This window comes from Passer montanus, unplaced genomic scaffold (genome assembly GCF_014805655.1).
Source record: "Passer montanus isolate IOZ18808 unplaced genomic scaffold, ASM1480565v1 scaffold8, whole genome shotgun sequence".
Lineage (NCBI taxonomy): Eukaryota > Metazoa > Chordata > Aves > Passeriformes > Passeridae > Passer > Passer montanus.
In genome coordinates this window covers 1,196,530-1,212,697 of record NW_024373256.1, presented here as the reverse complement: position 1 = coordinate 1,212,697, position 16,168 = coordinate 1,196,530, and the positions used below count along the sequence as shown (strand labels likewise).

At 48.2% G+C, this 16,168-nt stretch overlaps 1 protein-coding gene across 6 annotated transcripts in view; it reads left to right on the top strand.

Moving 5' to 3' along the window:
• The window catches only part of TSC2 (TSC complex subunit 2), a 33,827-nt gene that overhangs the window by 3,016 nt on the left and 14,643 nt on the right, over positions 1 to 16,168 (top strand). For 2 of the 6 annotated variants that reach the window (XM_039731952.1, XM_039731950.1), the window contains exons 3-26: positions 159 to 245; positions 858 to 968; positions 1,567 to 1,711; positions 1,840 to 1,957; positions 2,419 to 2,467; positions 2,902 to 3,027; positions 3,351 to 3,424; positions 3,769 to 3,895; positions 4,525 to 4,668; positions 4,886 to 5,023; positions 5,215 to 5,318; positions 6,120 to 6,201; positions 7,038 to 7,193; positions 7,323 to 7,439; positions 7,912 to 8,034; positions 8,302 to 8,408; positions 9,132 to 9,285; positions 10,081 to 10,203; positions 10,502 to 10,636; positions 11,101 to 11,290; positions 11,664 to 11,757; positions 12,225 to 12,327; positions 12,509 to 12,603; positions 15,024 to 15,152. In XM_039731952.1, coding sequence (XP_039587886.1) covers positions 159 to 245; positions 858 to 968; positions 1,567 to 1,711; positions 1,840 to 1,957; positions 2,419 to 2,467; positions 2,902 to 3,027; positions 3,351 to 3,424; positions 3,769 to 3,895; positions 4,525 to 4,668; positions 4,886 to 5,023; positions 5,215 to 5,318; positions 6,120 to 6,201; positions 7,038 to 7,193; positions 7,323 to 7,439; positions 7,912 to 8,034; positions 8,302 to 8,408; positions 9,132 to 9,285; positions 10,081 to 10,203; positions 10,502 to 10,636; positions 11,101 to 11,290; positions 11,664 to 11,757; positions 12,225 to 12,327; positions 12,509 to 12,603; positions 15,024 to 15,152 — 2,831 coding nt within the window. Of the gene's footprint in view, positions 1 to 158; positions 246 to 857; positions 969 to 1,566; positions 1,712 to 1,839; positions 1,958 to 2,418; positions 2,468 to 2,901; positions 3,028 to 3,350; positions 3,425 to 3,768; positions 3,896 to 4,524; positions 4,669 to 4,885; positions 5,024 to 5,214; positions 5,319 to 6,119; positions 6,202 to 7,037; positions 7,194 to 7,322; positions 7,440 to 7,911; positions 8,035 to 8,301; positions 8,409 to 9,131; positions 9,286 to 10,080; positions 10,204 to 10,501; positions 10,637 to 11,100; positions 11,291 to 11,663; positions 11,758 to 12,224; positions 12,328 to 12,508; positions 12,604 to 15,020; positions 15,153 to 16,168 lie in introns of all 6 variants that reach the window. The other 4 variants (XM_039731951.1, XM_039731949.1, XM_039731954.1 and 1 more) reach the window with 2 other exon arrangements.

Here is a 16,168-nt window from a genome sequence, read left to right as displayed (position 1 = left end):
TAATTGGTACCACAAGTCTGTAAGCAGAATAGTTGGCACACGAGGAGGAAAATACAAAAAAAAGGGAGAAGGAGACCAGAATTCCTTCTCCCCTTGGAGAAATGGATAAGTGTTTCTGGTAAGATAAACTGTTAGCTTATTTCTCCATTTCTTTCCAGGAACTGAGCATAGAGTGTGGATTGAGTAACAGGATACGAGCAATCAGTCAAATCTGTGAAGTGGCAAAAACCAAAAAAATTGAAGAGGTGAGTTCTAAAGTGTTCAGTGAGTATTGGAAGGATGGAAATTTAAGCAGCAGCTCTCAAACTGTTGTAAGGGACTCCTGTTGTTTAGGAGGCGTTTTAAAATGGGTGATCCCAGAGGCTGCTTTGTGCTGTAAAAGGGAATTAGTCTGCCCAGCCTTCCAGCTCTGCAGCAGAGGGGATGGATCCCCGTTGGGATTCCTGGACCATCCTGGAAGGAGAGTGCTGAGGATGTTCAGGACAGCTCATGGGAGATGATGTTTAGAGAGGTTTCCTTATCCTGGCTTGTTAATAACCATCCCCCAATTGGTTTTGAACTCATCTTGTAGCTGGATGAAGGCTTCTGCACAAACATTCCCACTTGCAGTGAGTGTGGAGTGAGGAATTGCAGTTCCTGGGGCGTGGGGCTGGATTTGGTGTCTCCTGGGGTTGGGCTGGGTGTGTGCCCAGCTGGGTGAGCATCCCTCAGAGCAGAGAACTCCGCACATGGAGCCCCTGCATCTTAGCCATCAATTGCCATAATTCTGTGTGACCCTGCTGGCTGCAGACCCTGGAGGAGCTGGGCTTTGCTGCCTCATGCTTTTGCTGTGGTTTTGGGGTTTGTTCTGCTCGCAGCACGCCGTGGAGGCCGTGTGGAAGGTGGTGGCTGACATGCTGCAGCCGGAGCGTCCCGCCGAGGCCAGGCACGCCGTGCTCCACCTGCTCAAGTCCATCGTCCAGGGACAGGTGACAACAGCCCCACGGGGCAGGGGACACTGACCTAAAGTGGCTTTGTGCAGGGGGAATGGGAAAAGCACCAGGGAGCTCTTCCCTGCAAAGGTTCATATTTGTAATTTTGCCTGTGTCTCGTAAATGAGAAGAGGAAGCGTTTCGGTTTTAAGTCTTGGTTTGACCTCGTAGCAAAACTTTTCATACATCTCATAGAAAGCTGTTCTGGTGTGGGGTAACGTTCTTGAGAAAGAGGAAATACTTTGGGTTAAGTTCAGCATAATTCAGCAGATTTTAAGTGGTCTTTGCCCAGACCTTCTAGTCTCCATTTACAGCTGGTTTTGATGTTTCAGGTATGCAAGGGCTTCTGTGTGAGACACTTCTAGCCTGGCCAAGTTCAGCACACAAAGAATTCTTCAGATTTCCCAACGTGTTGCACAAATATGGGGCTGAATCAGCCCAAAGTTGTCATTCTCAGTGTTATGAGAAAGCAGGGGTGGGTGCTTATGAAGAGAGAAGGCATTGATTCAACAAAAAGCTAATTTAAAGCATGAAGATTACTGAGCTATGCCTTGATAATGGCCAGGCCTTAACCCTTTCCCTTTTTCCATTTCAGGGTGAGAGGCTGGGCATCCTCAGAGCCCATTTTTTCAAGGTGATTAAGGATTATCCCTCCAATGAAGACTTGCACGAGAGGCTGGAGGTGTTCAAGGCTCTGACGGAGAACGGACGCTACATCACCTACTTGGAGGAGGAGCTGGGTGAGCATTGTCCCAGCCCCTCCTCAGTCTGGGGGGCAGAAATCCAGGCAGAGACACCCACTGACAACAGGAAAAGGTAGTGGTGTCATTCCTGGGTAGAAGGCTAACAGGTTTTTTTCCTTTTTTAGCTGATTTTGTGCTCCAGTGGATGGATGTTGGGCTGACGTCTGAGTTCCTCCTGGTTCTGGTGAACCTGGTGAAATTCAACAGCTGCTATCTGGAAGACTACGTAGCTGACATGGTCCAGTAAGTTGTTTTTTTTTAACTCCTACCTGCTTATTCCTGGTAAATTACAGAGAAAGTTGCAGATCAATATACAGACAACTGGGATATTTTTTGTCCCCATCTGGATCTGTTTCGTCCTAGGTGATTTCTGACAAATATTTGATTTTCATTTCTTGTGGTGTTCAGATCTGTTTTAGTTCAACTAAATGTGCTTTTCCCATTCCATGGGGTGGGCCTGTTTGCATTGCTTGGTCTCACAAGGGTCTGTGCTGTTGCATTACCTGAGCTGCATTTAAGTCTCCCTTTGACTTTATGAAAGAGATTGCAGAGCTCATTGTCCCTTGGGCTGTCACCAAGATTGCCCCAGGAAGGGCAGTGAGGAGTTAAATAGCATGGCAATTAACCTGACTGTTCTGGCTCTTTGTAATTTGCCTAAAATCATGTGGAGCAAACAATTCTAATTAAATGTTCTCTCTTAACAGCAAGATCTGCCTCTTGTGCATTCAGACTTCATCATCTATGGACATAGAGGTCAGTCATCTGAGTTTCTTTTAGTACTGCAGGACTCTTTGAAGTTCTTTGTAACTTTTACAAACAAAATCAGATCATCAGACCCTGGGTTTATTCTCATCTTTCAAGAGAGCTGATGCAATATTGTGTTAGTTGTAAGCCAGTAAATCTCATACACCAATAATTTATTCCAAAGCAAACAGAGCATTAATCAATTTGATAAATGAATCGACAGTACTTTTTAAAAACAACAACAAAAAAACCCCAAAAATATCTTCATCCCTTTTGACTTCCAGGAGATTTCCTGGGTGTGCCAGGCGAGGATTTGTCCTGGTTGATTCACAGGTCTTCATCCCTTTGACTTCCAGAAGATTTCCTGGGTGTGCCAGGCGAGGATTTGTCCTGGTTGATTCACAGGGAAGTGTACAATCAGTTTGTTTTTCCCTTTTCCAAAGATCTCCTTGCAAGTCCTGGATGCAGTTGTTTGTTACAACTGCCTGCCCTCGGAGAACCTGCCCGTGTTCATCATCACCCTGTGCCGCACCATCAACGTGAAGGAGCTCTGTGAGCCCTGCTGGAAGGTCAGAAACCCTGCCTGCTTTCACGAGTGCACTCCTGGAGGAAGTGCCACACTCACCTGGGCACATCTGCCACCAGTTTCAGCTTGGTTTTAAGAGGAATTCAGATTAAAACTTGCTGAAGTGCTGAGGGATCGGCGCCTCGTTAGTGCAAGTCGAGTCATGTCCGTGGGATTTCAGCTGCTGTGACAGCTCCTGTCCTGCTTGGGAAGGGCAGGACACACTTACTCCAGAAGCATGGCCAGTTAAACTCGTGTTTAGGTTACTGAATTTTAACTGTGAGTGTTTTAACTCTGGGGTTTGAGGTGTTCTCTCTGGATTTGCAGCTCATGCGCAACCTGTTGGGGACTCACCTGGGACACAGTGCCATCTACAACATGTGCAGGATCATGGAAGACAGGTAAGGGAGGAGGATCCACAAATCCAAGGAGCTCAGCAGGGGCCTGGTGAGACACGTGGGGCGTCACCAGCCTCAGTAGGACAAGCTGAAGGTTCTGGTGCTTAGAAATAATTTCCCTTTCTAGTTATGCTGCTGAAGTGCTCATTTAGGGCATTTCTGAATTTAATTTCCCTCTGTTTAAAGTTGTGGTGAATGATTTTCTGCTTTTCATGTTTGGCCATTGCTGTGCAAGGCCCTGATGTGTAACAGCTGGGAATTCCTGTTGGGACAGTGCATATTCCTGTTGACTTTGTATGCTGAAATAATTGTGGCATGGTCTGAATCTTCCCTCCGCCTGTCCTTAGATCCTACATGGCAGATGCAGCCCTGCTGAGGGGAGCTGTGTTCTTTGTTGGGATGGCTCTGTGGGGGGCTCATCGCCTCAATTCCCTCAGGAACTCCCCCACTTCAGTGCTGCCTTCATTCCTCAAGGTAGGCTGGGATGCTGGGGGAACTTCTTAATTACTTGGACAAATTTAAACCAAAAATGTGGCCCCCTACACCAAAGAGATCTTTGTAGGCCTGGAGGACAAGAGGGAGAAATTGGGTGTGGGGTGAAGCAAGGAGAAACAGTAAAACAGGAAGATTTATATCTCTAGCTGAGGCCTCCTCCTCACATGTCTTTGGCCAGAAAAGCAAAGTCTGAATCCTTTCTAGCAAATACCTACATTGTGGGTACTTGACCTTAAAAAATAAAATACAAAGCAACAACTTTCACTCTTCTCAGTGGGTGGTACAAAAAGTGAGGGACGGTGTCTCCAGGGGAAGCCTCAGAGCTCTCAAAATTTCCTCATCTGAGTGCCTCCAGCAGGAATTACTGGCTTTAATCCCCTTGTAGGATGGGGCTGTGTCTGCCATCTGAGCCACAGCTGCTTGCAGGAGAGCAGAACTGCTTTGAGAAAGTGGCTCTGTGCTGTGTGCTTTGTGTGCAGAGACTCAGATGGATTTATCTCAGGCCTCCAGGCTGATTTCCTAATTCATGAGGCGTGTTGCATTTGGGTGCAGAGGGTTTGTGGGCTCTGCTCCCCCCTGCTCAGTGACTGAAGTGCTTTGGCTCCCAGGCCATGACGTGTCCCAACGCCGTCGTGTCCTACGAGATCGTTCTGTCCATCACACGCCTCATCAAGAAATATGGCAAGGGGCTGCAGGCTGTCACCTGGGACATCCTGCTGGACATCATGGAGAGGCTGCTGCAGCAGCTGCAGGTGGGTGCTGGGCCTGCCTGGCTGTGCTTTCAGTCCCAAGGCTTTGCCATAAATCCTTCTGCAGAGGGATCTCTCTGTGCACCGTGGGGAAATGGAACCTGGGAAAGGCTGAGCCCAGTTCTCGCTGCTGTGCTTCTCTGAGTTTTCTGTTTGTGTTTAAGATTAGCACTTTTTGGCAAGGTGGAACTCTTTCAGGGATGGGTTTGTCTCTTCTCAGGTTCTGGAGAGCCAAGAATTGAAGTCCATTGTACATGATCTTTTGACCACAGTAGAAGAGCTCTGTGACCAGAATGATTTTCATGGCTCTGAAGAGAGATTTTTTGAGCTGGTGGAAAGATGTGCTGATCAGAGACCAGTAAGGCTTTAGTATTGTTCTCCTTTTGGGTCTGTTCTGATACAGCTGGAATTTGAGAGTCCTAAAATAGGAAATGATCAGAAAATCCCAGCAAGGACTTCCATGAGCCTCATTCCCATGGAGGAGGCTGGGGGAATGGATTTGTTATGTTTGCTTATGCACTAAAAACGTTTCTTGGTCTTTCCATGAAGGAATCTTCTGTGCTAAACCTGATAACATACAGAGCTCAGTCCATCCACCCTGCCAAAGATGGCTGGATCCACAACCTGCAGCTCTTAATGGAGAGATTCTTCAGGTAGGAAATCATAACTTTGGGGACTTCTTACTTTTAAGAAGCATTTTCAAGCGTTTCTTGCCACTTGTCATGTTAGATAATTTTGTTTTCTGAAGTTCTAACGTTCTGAAGTTCTGAGTTAGTAAGTGGCTGCTGAGAAGTGTGGTAGTCCCAGAGCAGAGCACATGAAAGGACTTATTGAACAGAAGAAAAGCTTTCCACTGAGTTCTTTATGCTTTTTTCTTCTCTTTCATTCCATTCAATACTATTCCAATTAGCTTAGGCAGTTGTGCTCCACTCCACAGCACTTTGTAGTTCTGACACCAAACAAGATTTTCCTGTTAAGCATTAGGATTGCATATGGTTATCCAGTATTCCAGTTATCTGGTTTGGAATTGGTGCTCCCTAAGGGATCCTGTGCTCTGAAACATCAACACAGAGCAACAACAAACTTCTGTCTCCCCTGTGAAACGCTGCCAAAGAGCAGCTCTTCCTCAGTGCCATGTGTTTGGTTTTAAATTTGCTCACCAGAGCACTTGTTCTTCTGACTTGTGCTTCCTAGTTTGGATTGGAAATGGGAAAGCTGCAATTACAGGTCTGCAGAAGGAGTAAAAGCTGAACTGGGATTTGAATTTCCAATTGTTTTGAATCTGATTTTAGAGGTGTAGAGACATTAGCTCAGGGCTCAGCTGATCTCTCACACTCACTGTTCCAACTCTGACAAAGTTTCTTATTTTCCTTTAGTTTTACTTTTCTTTCCCCGTTCCCTAAATACCAACAACTCTTATTTTGCTCATTTTAGATTTGCTTTTCCTGTTTCAGGAACGAGAGCCGCAGTGCTGTTAGGATCAAGGTTCTGGATGTGCTGTCCTTTGTGCTGAGCATCAACAGACAGTTCTATGAGGTGGGTGTTTGCTGGGGTCTCAGGTGAGGTCTCAGGTGGGGGGAAAGCCTTTGCTGGGCACATTTTCCTGGGGGTTTCAGGTCTCCTCTGCCCGTGGGGAAGGCACAGCCCTGGGCTCTAAATCTCACCCACACAGAGCTCTTTCTTTGGGATGCTTGTGGGAGGATTTGCCCCTGTTTGTCCTTAGCTGGATACAGGAATGGGCAATTTGCAGTGGGAGCTACTGGGTTTTGAGGGCAGACCTGGTTCTTTCTTGGCTTCCCTGTTATAAGGCTCTTAAATCCATGTCTGTGTTGTTTTGGAAGAATTGACAGTCAATATGAGAGGTGCAAAGCTGATTTAAAAGCTTTGTAAAAGGATGGGGACTGGACATATTGAGCAGTGACTGGTCTTGGTGCTTGCAATTTAATTTCTGTCCAAGATGGAAACTCTGAGAGGAGTGAGGGATATCCAGGGATATTTTGATCTCCTCAGTGTCAGAGAACAGGAAGGGGCAGAGATGCTCCTTGGGTTCATTCAAGATTTGTGAAAACATGAAGCTGTTAGTGTTTCCTCTCTCTCAAAAAAAAATCAAGGCCTAGAGATCCCTTGTCTGTTTGAGCCTGGGCTGTCAAATCTCTAGGACAGACAAAACCTAAAGCACTGAAAAGTTCAATAAAAGTCACAAATGTCTGGAGGATTGGCAGACAGAAATACCTGTTGGATGGAAGAGGAGGTGAAGGGATGAAGCAGTGGAGGAGCAAGCCTGGTACCAGAACAGCTGAATTCTTTTGTTTGCAATTCTTTCTCTAACGTGCTGAACACCTGACAGCTTAGGAGGGTCTGTCCTCTTGCAGGAAGAGCTGATAAACCTGGTGGTGATCTCCCAGCTGGCTCACATCCCAGAGGATAAAGACCATCAGGTCCGAAAATTGGCCACCCAGCTGCTGGTGGACCTGGCTGAAGGCTGCAACACTCACCACTTCAACAGCCTGCTGGATATCATCGAGAAGGTGAGTGAAACCTCCAGGGCTGCAGCTTTCCCAGCAGAGCTGACCCTGAGGCTGCCCTCCCTTCCAGCATGGAAATACAGAAAGGATGTGCTGCAGGTGTAAACCACGTGCTGCTTTTCTCTTTCAAAGGTGGCTGCACATTCTCTGTCATCCCCTTCTGAGCTGGAAGAGAGGGACTTGCTGTCATATTCAGCTTCTCTGGAGGATGTCAAGACAGCAGTTCTTGGGCTCCTGATAATTCTTCAGGTAAATGCTGCAGAGCATTAAACACAGATTGTTCATGATGCCCTTCTGCTGGACTTGTTTTTTAGATAATGCTTCTCCCACTACTAAATACTCTGACTTTTAACTTTATATTGTTTTGGTCAGTCCTTTGATTTTGAGCACTGTGGGACTGTTTGCTGAGTGTTGTATGTTCTTAACTCCCACTGTACAGCCCAGCTGAGCACATTTTCCTGTGTGGAGGGAGGATGTGGCCATAAATGAGCAGAAAGGAGGAGGTGATAACCTTGAATAGATTTAACAGATCTGCTGTGCTTGGGCAGCATGTCCTGGGCTGTGGTGAAGAGCAGCTGGATCTTTGCAGAGGTCAATTCCAGAGCCCCCTGTTGATGTCACACTGAGGATGAAGTTCTTGCTGTGTTTCTGCTGGAGCTGGCAGTGCAGCCCCAGGTCTGTGACGGAGCCCTGGGGCTGGGCTGTGTTTCTGTGCCTGCAGACCAAGCTGTACAGTTTGCCCTCCAGCCACGCCACGCGCGTCTACGAGCTGCTGATCCAGCACGTGCAGCGCCACTACATCTACTCCTACAGCCTGCCCGTGGCCAGCAGCATCAGGCTGCAGGTAGGAGCAGCCCCTGAGCTCCCAGAGCTGCAAACCCTCTGGGATTCCTGCTGCCACCTGGGGACTGGGTGCTCAGGAACTTGCAAGAATTAGAATTAAATGTTCCTTGGCTCACACGGTAAATGCAGTGTGATGCCTCCTGCAGAACTAGCTGTGGCATCTCTTAAAAATCCTTTTGCACCTGGAAAAATGCCACCCAGGTGTGGGGGTGGGAGAGGATGGCAGTGGCTCGGGGTTTGAGTGACTCCAGTGTCTCCCCTGTTGCAGGTGTTTGATTTCCTGCTGATGCTCCGAGCTGACTCCCTGCACCGCCTGGGCCTGTCCAACAAGGATGGAGCAGTGAGGTTCAGCCCCTACTGCCTCTGTGATTTTGTGTAGGTTTCTTCTTGTGTCAGGCAAAAGAAAATCAGAGTGGTTTGAGTTGGAAGGAACCCTAAAGCTCATCCAGTGCCTCCCCTGCCATGGCAGGGACACCTTCCACTGTCCCAGGGTGCTCCAAGCCCCACCCAACCTGGCCTTGGACACTTCTTAATTTATCTTTTATTTTTAAAAAGCTGTTTTCCAAACTGAATTGTGTGCTAAGCTTAATATTTCATCAGTAGCAATCTGCAGTTTTTCTAAATCCTCCAAATCCTGGACCAGTCAGTAGTTACAGCCTAGGACTGTCTGAACCACTAAGTCATTGGTGAACTGTTCTTACAAATCACTTACCTGCAGAGCTCTCAATCTCAGACATGAAATTTAAGTTCCTGCTCACAAAGCTTCCCCAAAAAATGTACATTTTTTTTGTCTCAAGCCAGTTCTGCACTGAATTTGATTCAATGATTTGTACAAATGTGGCTAGTTTTAATTTTATAGCTTGTCTAAAGTTGTGTAACACACCTCAAAAGGTATCTGCCTAAATTAAATAGAAAAACCCTTCATTGATCAAATTGGCTGAAGGCAGTGTGTCTGCTGGGCAATCCTGTGCTTTTTAAAATTGAAAATGCAGATTATATTGGTCAGTCTTTAACCTGGCTCCCAAACAGGGTGGTGCTGTAGGTCACATGAACAAGCTGTGAAAATTACATGTATTTTTCTCCCTTTCTGGGTTGCAGAGAGGCAGAGAAGAGGGCTTCTGAGAAAAAAACCCCTGGCACCCTGTCCCCACCTTCAGGCAGCCCCAGTGTGCCTTCCCAGGGTGCCACCGTCCGGGTGGGACACCTGCCCTACTCCATGGTCTTTGGGGTCCTCCTGCAGTGTTTGAAGCAGGTATGTCCCCTCCTGGCATCTTTCTGTCTCCTCCTGGCATCTTTCTGTCTCCTCCTGGTATCCTTGTGTCCCCTCCTGGCATCCTTGTGTCCCCTCCTGGCATCCTTGTGTCCCCTCCTGGCGCCTTTCTGTCCCCTCCTGGCACCAGCTGCCTGTCAAATTCTAGCCACAGTTCTTAAATAAATCCTGAAAAGCAGTTTCTGCTCCTCCTGCTCAAAATCTGGCTGTGACTGTGCAGCTTCACAGCCACCAGTGGGAGCAGCAGTCCTGCTCTTCAGGAAATGAGCACGGCTTTCACTGCTTCAGAGCAGGCAAGGGCCAAAGCTGTGCTTGGTAAACAAGATCCAGGAAGCCATCCTGCTTCTGAAAGGACATTTGGAATTAAAACCTCTCCCACTGCGAGTTTGTGAGGTGTTTTGAGACTTTGTGAGTGTTTCATCACCAATAAACTAAATAGGAATTGTTCCTGAGGGTGGCATTGGACACAGTTCTGTGCTGAGGGCTCCACTTGCTCTGAGAGTTAATTGGTGCTGGTGCTTAGGAGGATTGGATTCTGGCTGTCAGATCTCAATATAATTTCTCTTGCAGTTTGTGGTGCCAATATTGCACCTAGAGCTGGGTGACAGACTGGGAGAAACTTGTGACAGCTAAATGCCACTTCTTTTTCTGTATCAACCACGACAAGACCTACATCTGCCTAGGAAATGACACATTGTCTGCAATTTGATTGATCTTCCAAACTCAAGTGAAATCATGCAAAAAAATTTTCAACCTTAACATTTTCTGTCTTTGCAGGAGACAGACTGGAAGGTGCTGAAGTTGGTTCTCAACAAATTACCCGAGTCCCTCCGCTATAAAGTGCTATTTTTAACTTCTCCTTGCAACATAGACCAGCTGGCCTCTGCACTGAGCTACATGGTAATGCCACTGAGGCACAGTCCCCAGCTCCTTGGCTTGCTTGGGGGGAATTTTTGCATGCTTTTTTTGTCTTCAGATTAATATTTTAAAGATTAGCAGGCTGGTTGTTAATCCTCACTCACCCTCTCATTTTGTGAGTGCTGTTCTAGGTACAGAACAGGTAATAACTGTGTGTTTTAATGCATGTATATGAATATATATATACACACAGGTGTTGGGGAGCTGTGGGCAGTGCCTTCAGCTGCCTTTCAAGGGGGTTTTGGTGAGAGCTGCCCTGACTGGCTGTGTGGTGTGTCAGCTCACAGACAAGAAGACCACGGACAGGCTCCACGGGACCCCCGAAGGCTTTTCCCGCACGGATTTGCACCTGGCTGTGGTCCCCGTGCTGACAGCTCTGATCTCTTACCACAACTACCTGGACAAGGCCAAGCAGGTGTGGGGGAGAGGGGAGGCTGTAGGAGGGCAGAGTAGAGCATGGTTTAGCCTGGGAGCTGGTTAGGAGACAGGAGTGCAAGGCAGCACTGCCCTTTGCTCTTGGGAAGTGCTGCTTCTGCTGAATTTGGGGTGAAAAAACCCTTTGGTGACTCCATGTATGATTAACTGTGGGTTCACGCCTCACAGGTCACTGAGTGACTTTACCCTCTGCAATAAGACCCTTATAAACGCAAAATTTCTGTTAAATCAGGAGCTTAAAGTCTCAACTACCTATTTCATTTGAGTTCCCTGATAAGAGTTTGGCCTGGGGTATCTGCAGCGCTATTAAAGCTCAGTGTTAGCACTGAGCTGTGCCACACACAGCAGCAGGGGTGCCTAGCAGGCTGTTCTGGGGTGCTGCCAGGAGTCAGGAGGTGCTGTCAGGGTGTTCTTGGTGTGCTGAGTGTTTCCCTGCTCTGGCAGCGTGAGATCGTGTACTGCCTGGAGCACGGGCTCATCTACCGCTGCGCCAACCAGTGCGTGGTGGCACTGTCGGTCTGCAGCGTGGAGATGCCCGACATCATCATCAAGGCACTGCCCGTCCTCATCGTCAAACTCACCCACATTTCTGCCACAGCCAACATGGCAATCCCCCTGCTGGAATTTCTCTCAAGTAAGTCGTGATGTTCTTCTTTTCGGTTTCTGTAGTTGTGGGTTTTGTGTGGAATGGGGGGGGTTTGGTGGTGTTGGTCATATGGAATGCACTGTGATGCCTTTGCTTATAAATGTTGGATCACCTCATTTGTTACAAGTTTTCTGTATGAAGCTCTTGCTCTGAAGAGAGAAACACACTCTGTGTAGTGCAGCCATATGGAAATACGAGCTGCTTTCTTCTCCTTGCGTGACGTGATTTTAACTTCCAAGTCACTGATCATTCAGAAGAAACCAAAAATTTAGAAGTTAAAGGGAGTTGGGATGTGGAAGGGTTGTGTTGAAGGGCTGTGTTGAGGGCTCACCTGTGCTGTTTTGCTGTTGGACTGTTGCAGCTCTGGCCAGGCTGCCCCACCTGTACCGGAACTTCGCGGCAGAGCAGTACGCCAGCGTCTTCGCCATCTCCCTGCCCTACACAAACCCCTCCAAGTAAGGCCACAGCAATGTGCTGCTGTCATCTGTGACACTGGGAGCTTGGAAAGCCTTCACTTTGTTTTTGGCTCAAGGTTATCCACAGGATGTTGCTCATTCTGGTGTCACCGGGCTTTTCCTGAAGAAGGAATATTTTTGCCCTGTGAGGGTGGGGAGGCCCTGGCACAGAAGCTGTGGCTGCCCCTGGATCCCTGGAAATGTCCAAGGCTGGGTTGGATGGGGCTTGGAGCAACCAGGGATAGTGGAAGCTATAACTGGATGATCTCTAAGATCCCTTCCCACCCAAACCATTCTGTAATTCAGTGATACAATTCTAGGACATCATCACCTTGGACAAAAACCTGTTTTTCTTGAACAGAATTTTTGAGGTTTTTTTTCCTTTACACTTTGAGTAGGTGAAGGAGCAGTTCTGTGTGCCAGGCTGAGCAGTGCACACTGAGCTGTGGGTGTCTCTGCTGCTGCAGGTTTAACCAGTACATCGTGTGCCTGGCCCACCACGTGATTGCCATGTGGTTCATCCGCTGCCGCCTGCCCTTCCGCAAGGACTTCGTCCCCTACATCACCAAGGTAATGGCACTGCTCAGTCCAGCAGCACTCAGGAGACCCGACTGATCAGAACTAACCTGAGATCTTTAAAGGTTCTGTTTGCAGCCAGCAGAATTCTGGTTTTCTTGGCAGCATCTCTGTGAGCGCTCGTGCTTTGAGTTGCAGGTTTTGAGGCTCACGTTGTCACCTCTTGTCCCCACAGGGCCTGCGCTCCAACGTGCTCCTGTCCTTTGATGACACCCCAGAGAAGGACAGCTTCAGGGCTCGCAGCACCAGCCTCAATGAGAGGCCAAAGAGGTAAATTCTCCTGGACCCCAGCAGGGTTTGGTGTTCCCTGCTCCCCTGCGTGTCCTGGGGGAGGCTGGGTGTGGTGATCCCCATCTGGCAGGGCAGTAAGCAAGCGAAGTAAACCTCTTTAGGTCAAAGACAAATGAGGCTGGTGAGAAGCTGGGATCCAGCCAGGCTGACAGCCTGGTGGGGCAGCTGAGGCAGCACTGCCTGTCCTGCAGCCTTTTTGGTGTTCACTTCTGAAAACCAGCACTTGTGTCAGGTTGGGGTGTGTCAGTGCAGTGGTACCAGAGATGAGAGAAGAGGGTAACACCAGAGATAACAGAATCCATGTTCATGTGGATTGTTCAGTGTGAACTCCTTTTGATGAGTGATCTGTAACGAGTCATTGTCAGATGATTGCCAGAGAAATGGTTGTGATCAACGACCTGGATAGATTAGAGAGCCAGTACTGTGTTTTTCCATGGTGTTCCCAGGCAGGTCAGTGCACTGCTGGCACACAGCTGCTTTCTGTCTGTCTGGATGTCCCAATCCCTTTTTTTCTTTGAATTTTTGAAGCCATCATGACAGTTTTAAGCAAAGCCTTCAGAAGTTAGAGTGTTTCTTAAGAGCAGTCATTCAAAGTCACGTTTGCCAGGGGAGGAAGATATTCCTTGGAAGGCATTCAGGGTTTCTCCAACGTCCTTTTACCTGCAGGGATTACCTAAATTGGTTCACTTAACTTGCTTCAGTGTTGTGAGCAGTGAGCACATGGTGGCATCTGAGCCCTGGGGAAAGTGCCTCTACTTCACCTGCAAGGCTGCAGCAGAGTCTTGCAATGCAGAAACACCATCCCTGCCCTGCTGCTGCAGCTGTAAACCTTGTGTTGTGTTGCATCTCTCCCATCTCCTCCTCTTTCATCCAGAAACTTGGAAGAGAAGCCTTTTGACACTCATCTCTCCAATTAGAAATCCAACTAATCTTTTTTTTTAATTTTCTTTTTTCCCCCTAAGAAACTTGTTAAATTCTACCAGGTTGGAATACTACTGTCTCTAAAGGCTTTTGCTGGATCAGTTTCCACAGGAATCTCTGCTGAGGAGTGTGGCTGTACTCAGGCACTGGAATAGCAGGATGCCCCTGCCTCTGGGTCTGGCTGAGCATGGATTCTGGCCAGGGCACAGAGGAAGGGCCTGGAGCAGATTCCACTTTCCTTGCCTGAGAAGCTTCTGGGCTTGGTTTTCAGTCCTGAAGCCCAAAGAATGTTTCCCTGCCATAGCTGAGGTGCTGGGTGCTCCAAGGGATAACAATCCCAGCAGTTCCCAGGGCTGCTGGGTGTCCTGATGGTGGTGCAGGTGATGGTCCCTGAGCATGAGCCTGTGCTCTCTGCAGCAGTTGTGGCCAAAAGTGATCTGGGAGAGGTTGCTGGGAGAAGGACAAAGAAATTCTGGTCCTACCAGGTGGCAATCTGAGATGTAAGAGCTCACTGAGATGAGGATGGCAAACAACTTGTGTTTAGGAAGAGCCAGAAGGGTTAAATTAGTGCCTGCATTTCATCCCTGGGGATGGGAGCTGCTGGACCAACTGTTCTGCCCAAATTAGCCCCGAGCCTGGCTTGCATCTCAGTGACTAATTAAAGTGCCTCTTGGATCTTAATTGCTGTCATCTCCCACGTGTTCCTGGCACTTGCCAGTGTGCACAGTAATTTCCTTTCTGTGCCAGCCCAGAGCCCAGGGGGTTCCCTGGAGCCCGGGCTGAGGCAGCTGGGGTGGCACAGGAGCATCCCCAGGGTGTTTGGGGGGCTCTGCAGGGTGGCAGGGTCTGGAACAGGGGCTCAGGGTCCCCAGGGCCTCCAGCTGGGCTGAGGGGCACCTCTGGGAGGCCCTGGGTGTGTTGTGACTTGGGGGAAAGCTCAGCTTTGGGCCAGGCTTAGTGGGGACAGAGATGGGTGTTGTGGTCCCTGTCTCTATTAAAAACTGCTGCAGCCTAGTCCAGGTAAAGCTTTTTAGGATCTGTGGAAGCCCTCAGGTGTTGAGTCATGGTGAGTTGGGGCAACACAAGAGGGGGTTGAAGGGCACAAAACTCCTCAGCCTTGAGGACTTTGTGCCCAGGGAGCCCTCAGGTGCCCTTGCCTTTGCTGAACAGCCCAGTATTCCAACTTTCATTTCAACCAGTTTTTTTCTTTTAACTTGTACTAATTTCATTTGTTTTGTAGCACATTTAAAATCTTGTTTTCAAAATGTGGTTTGTCTTTTTAATGCTTTCAGCTCTGCTTGTTTGTATGTTTTAATTTTTGTTTCCCTTTTTTTTTTTCGGCATTTGTTTTATTTTCCATCACCCTCCGGGATCCCCCAATATTGACCCTGTGACTGTGACCTTTCAACCTACATCCCTACAATGGTTTCCTCCCTTCTGTGACCTCTTTTGGGGCTTGGTGCTTCTCCACATAGTAGTTTAAGACTAGCCAAAAATGCAAAGCAAGGCTTGAATAACTCTCCTCCAGTGAAAGAGCTGAAAGAACCCTCTGCAGTTGATGCCTTCCGATCCCGCAGCATCAGTGTGTCTGAACATGTGGTCCGCAGGTAGAGGCACTTTGGATGGGGACAATCCAAGGGCAGCTGGGCTCTTGGAGGTTTTGCTGCGAGGGTGGGTGGCAGCAGGGTGGATTTGCATGTGGGATGCTTGCATGACTTGGTTATCCCATGAAAAAACCGGCCTCAGCCCCAGGCGGGGGTTTTGGGAAAGCATCCCGAGGCTTCCCAAGGCCACGTCACACCCTGGCTGTCTGTGGTCACCTTGCCACGTTCTCTGGTGCTTTAGCAATGAAAGATTCTGTTCTCAAAGTAAAGGTGGTGAAGGGGAAAAGAAAACCCAAACAAACAAAAAAACTGGCACGCAAAAAAAGGAAAAAGGTTGCATTCTGCACAAGTGAGAAGCCTGGGTACAGCTCACTCAAACTTGAGCCTCTCAAGCAGGGGTTTGATTCAGGAGAGGCTTTGGAGCTCTGCAAAGTCATGGAGAGCCCTCCTTCCAGTCTAGGAGGAATAGTGGCCTTCTGAAGGAGCTGATGAAGTGTTCTGGTCTCGAGAATGATGCCATGAAAAACCTGGATTTGTCTTTCCAGAGAGCAGTGAGGGGTGTGCTCAGCCCATATGAATTGTTGCTTTCACAACTAAGGAAAACAACATTTGATTTCAGAGATTGATTTGATTGACTGACAGGTTTTGATGGCAAGCATTGATCTGCTCCAATGAAAGATGTGAAATAATTGATGCCAGTTTTTAAAACATATTTCTGGATCACTTCCCTTGAGTGTTAAATTGCTGAACCTGAAGATTTGTGCCTTAACCTGTGGGATTGCTGTCAGTGGAACTTGATTTGGGGTTTTTTTTGTTTTGTTTTTAGCTCTATGTGGTGTTTGGGGGAGAGAGGCTGAAGTGACTGAATTGCAATTATAGTTCTGACACTTCATGTTATGGGAGAAATCCTTCCCTGGCAGGGTGGGCAGGCCCTGGCACAGGTGCCCAGAGCAGCTGTGGCTGCCCCTGGATCCCTGGCAGTGCCCAAGGCCAGCCTGGGACTGTGGAAGGTGTCCCTG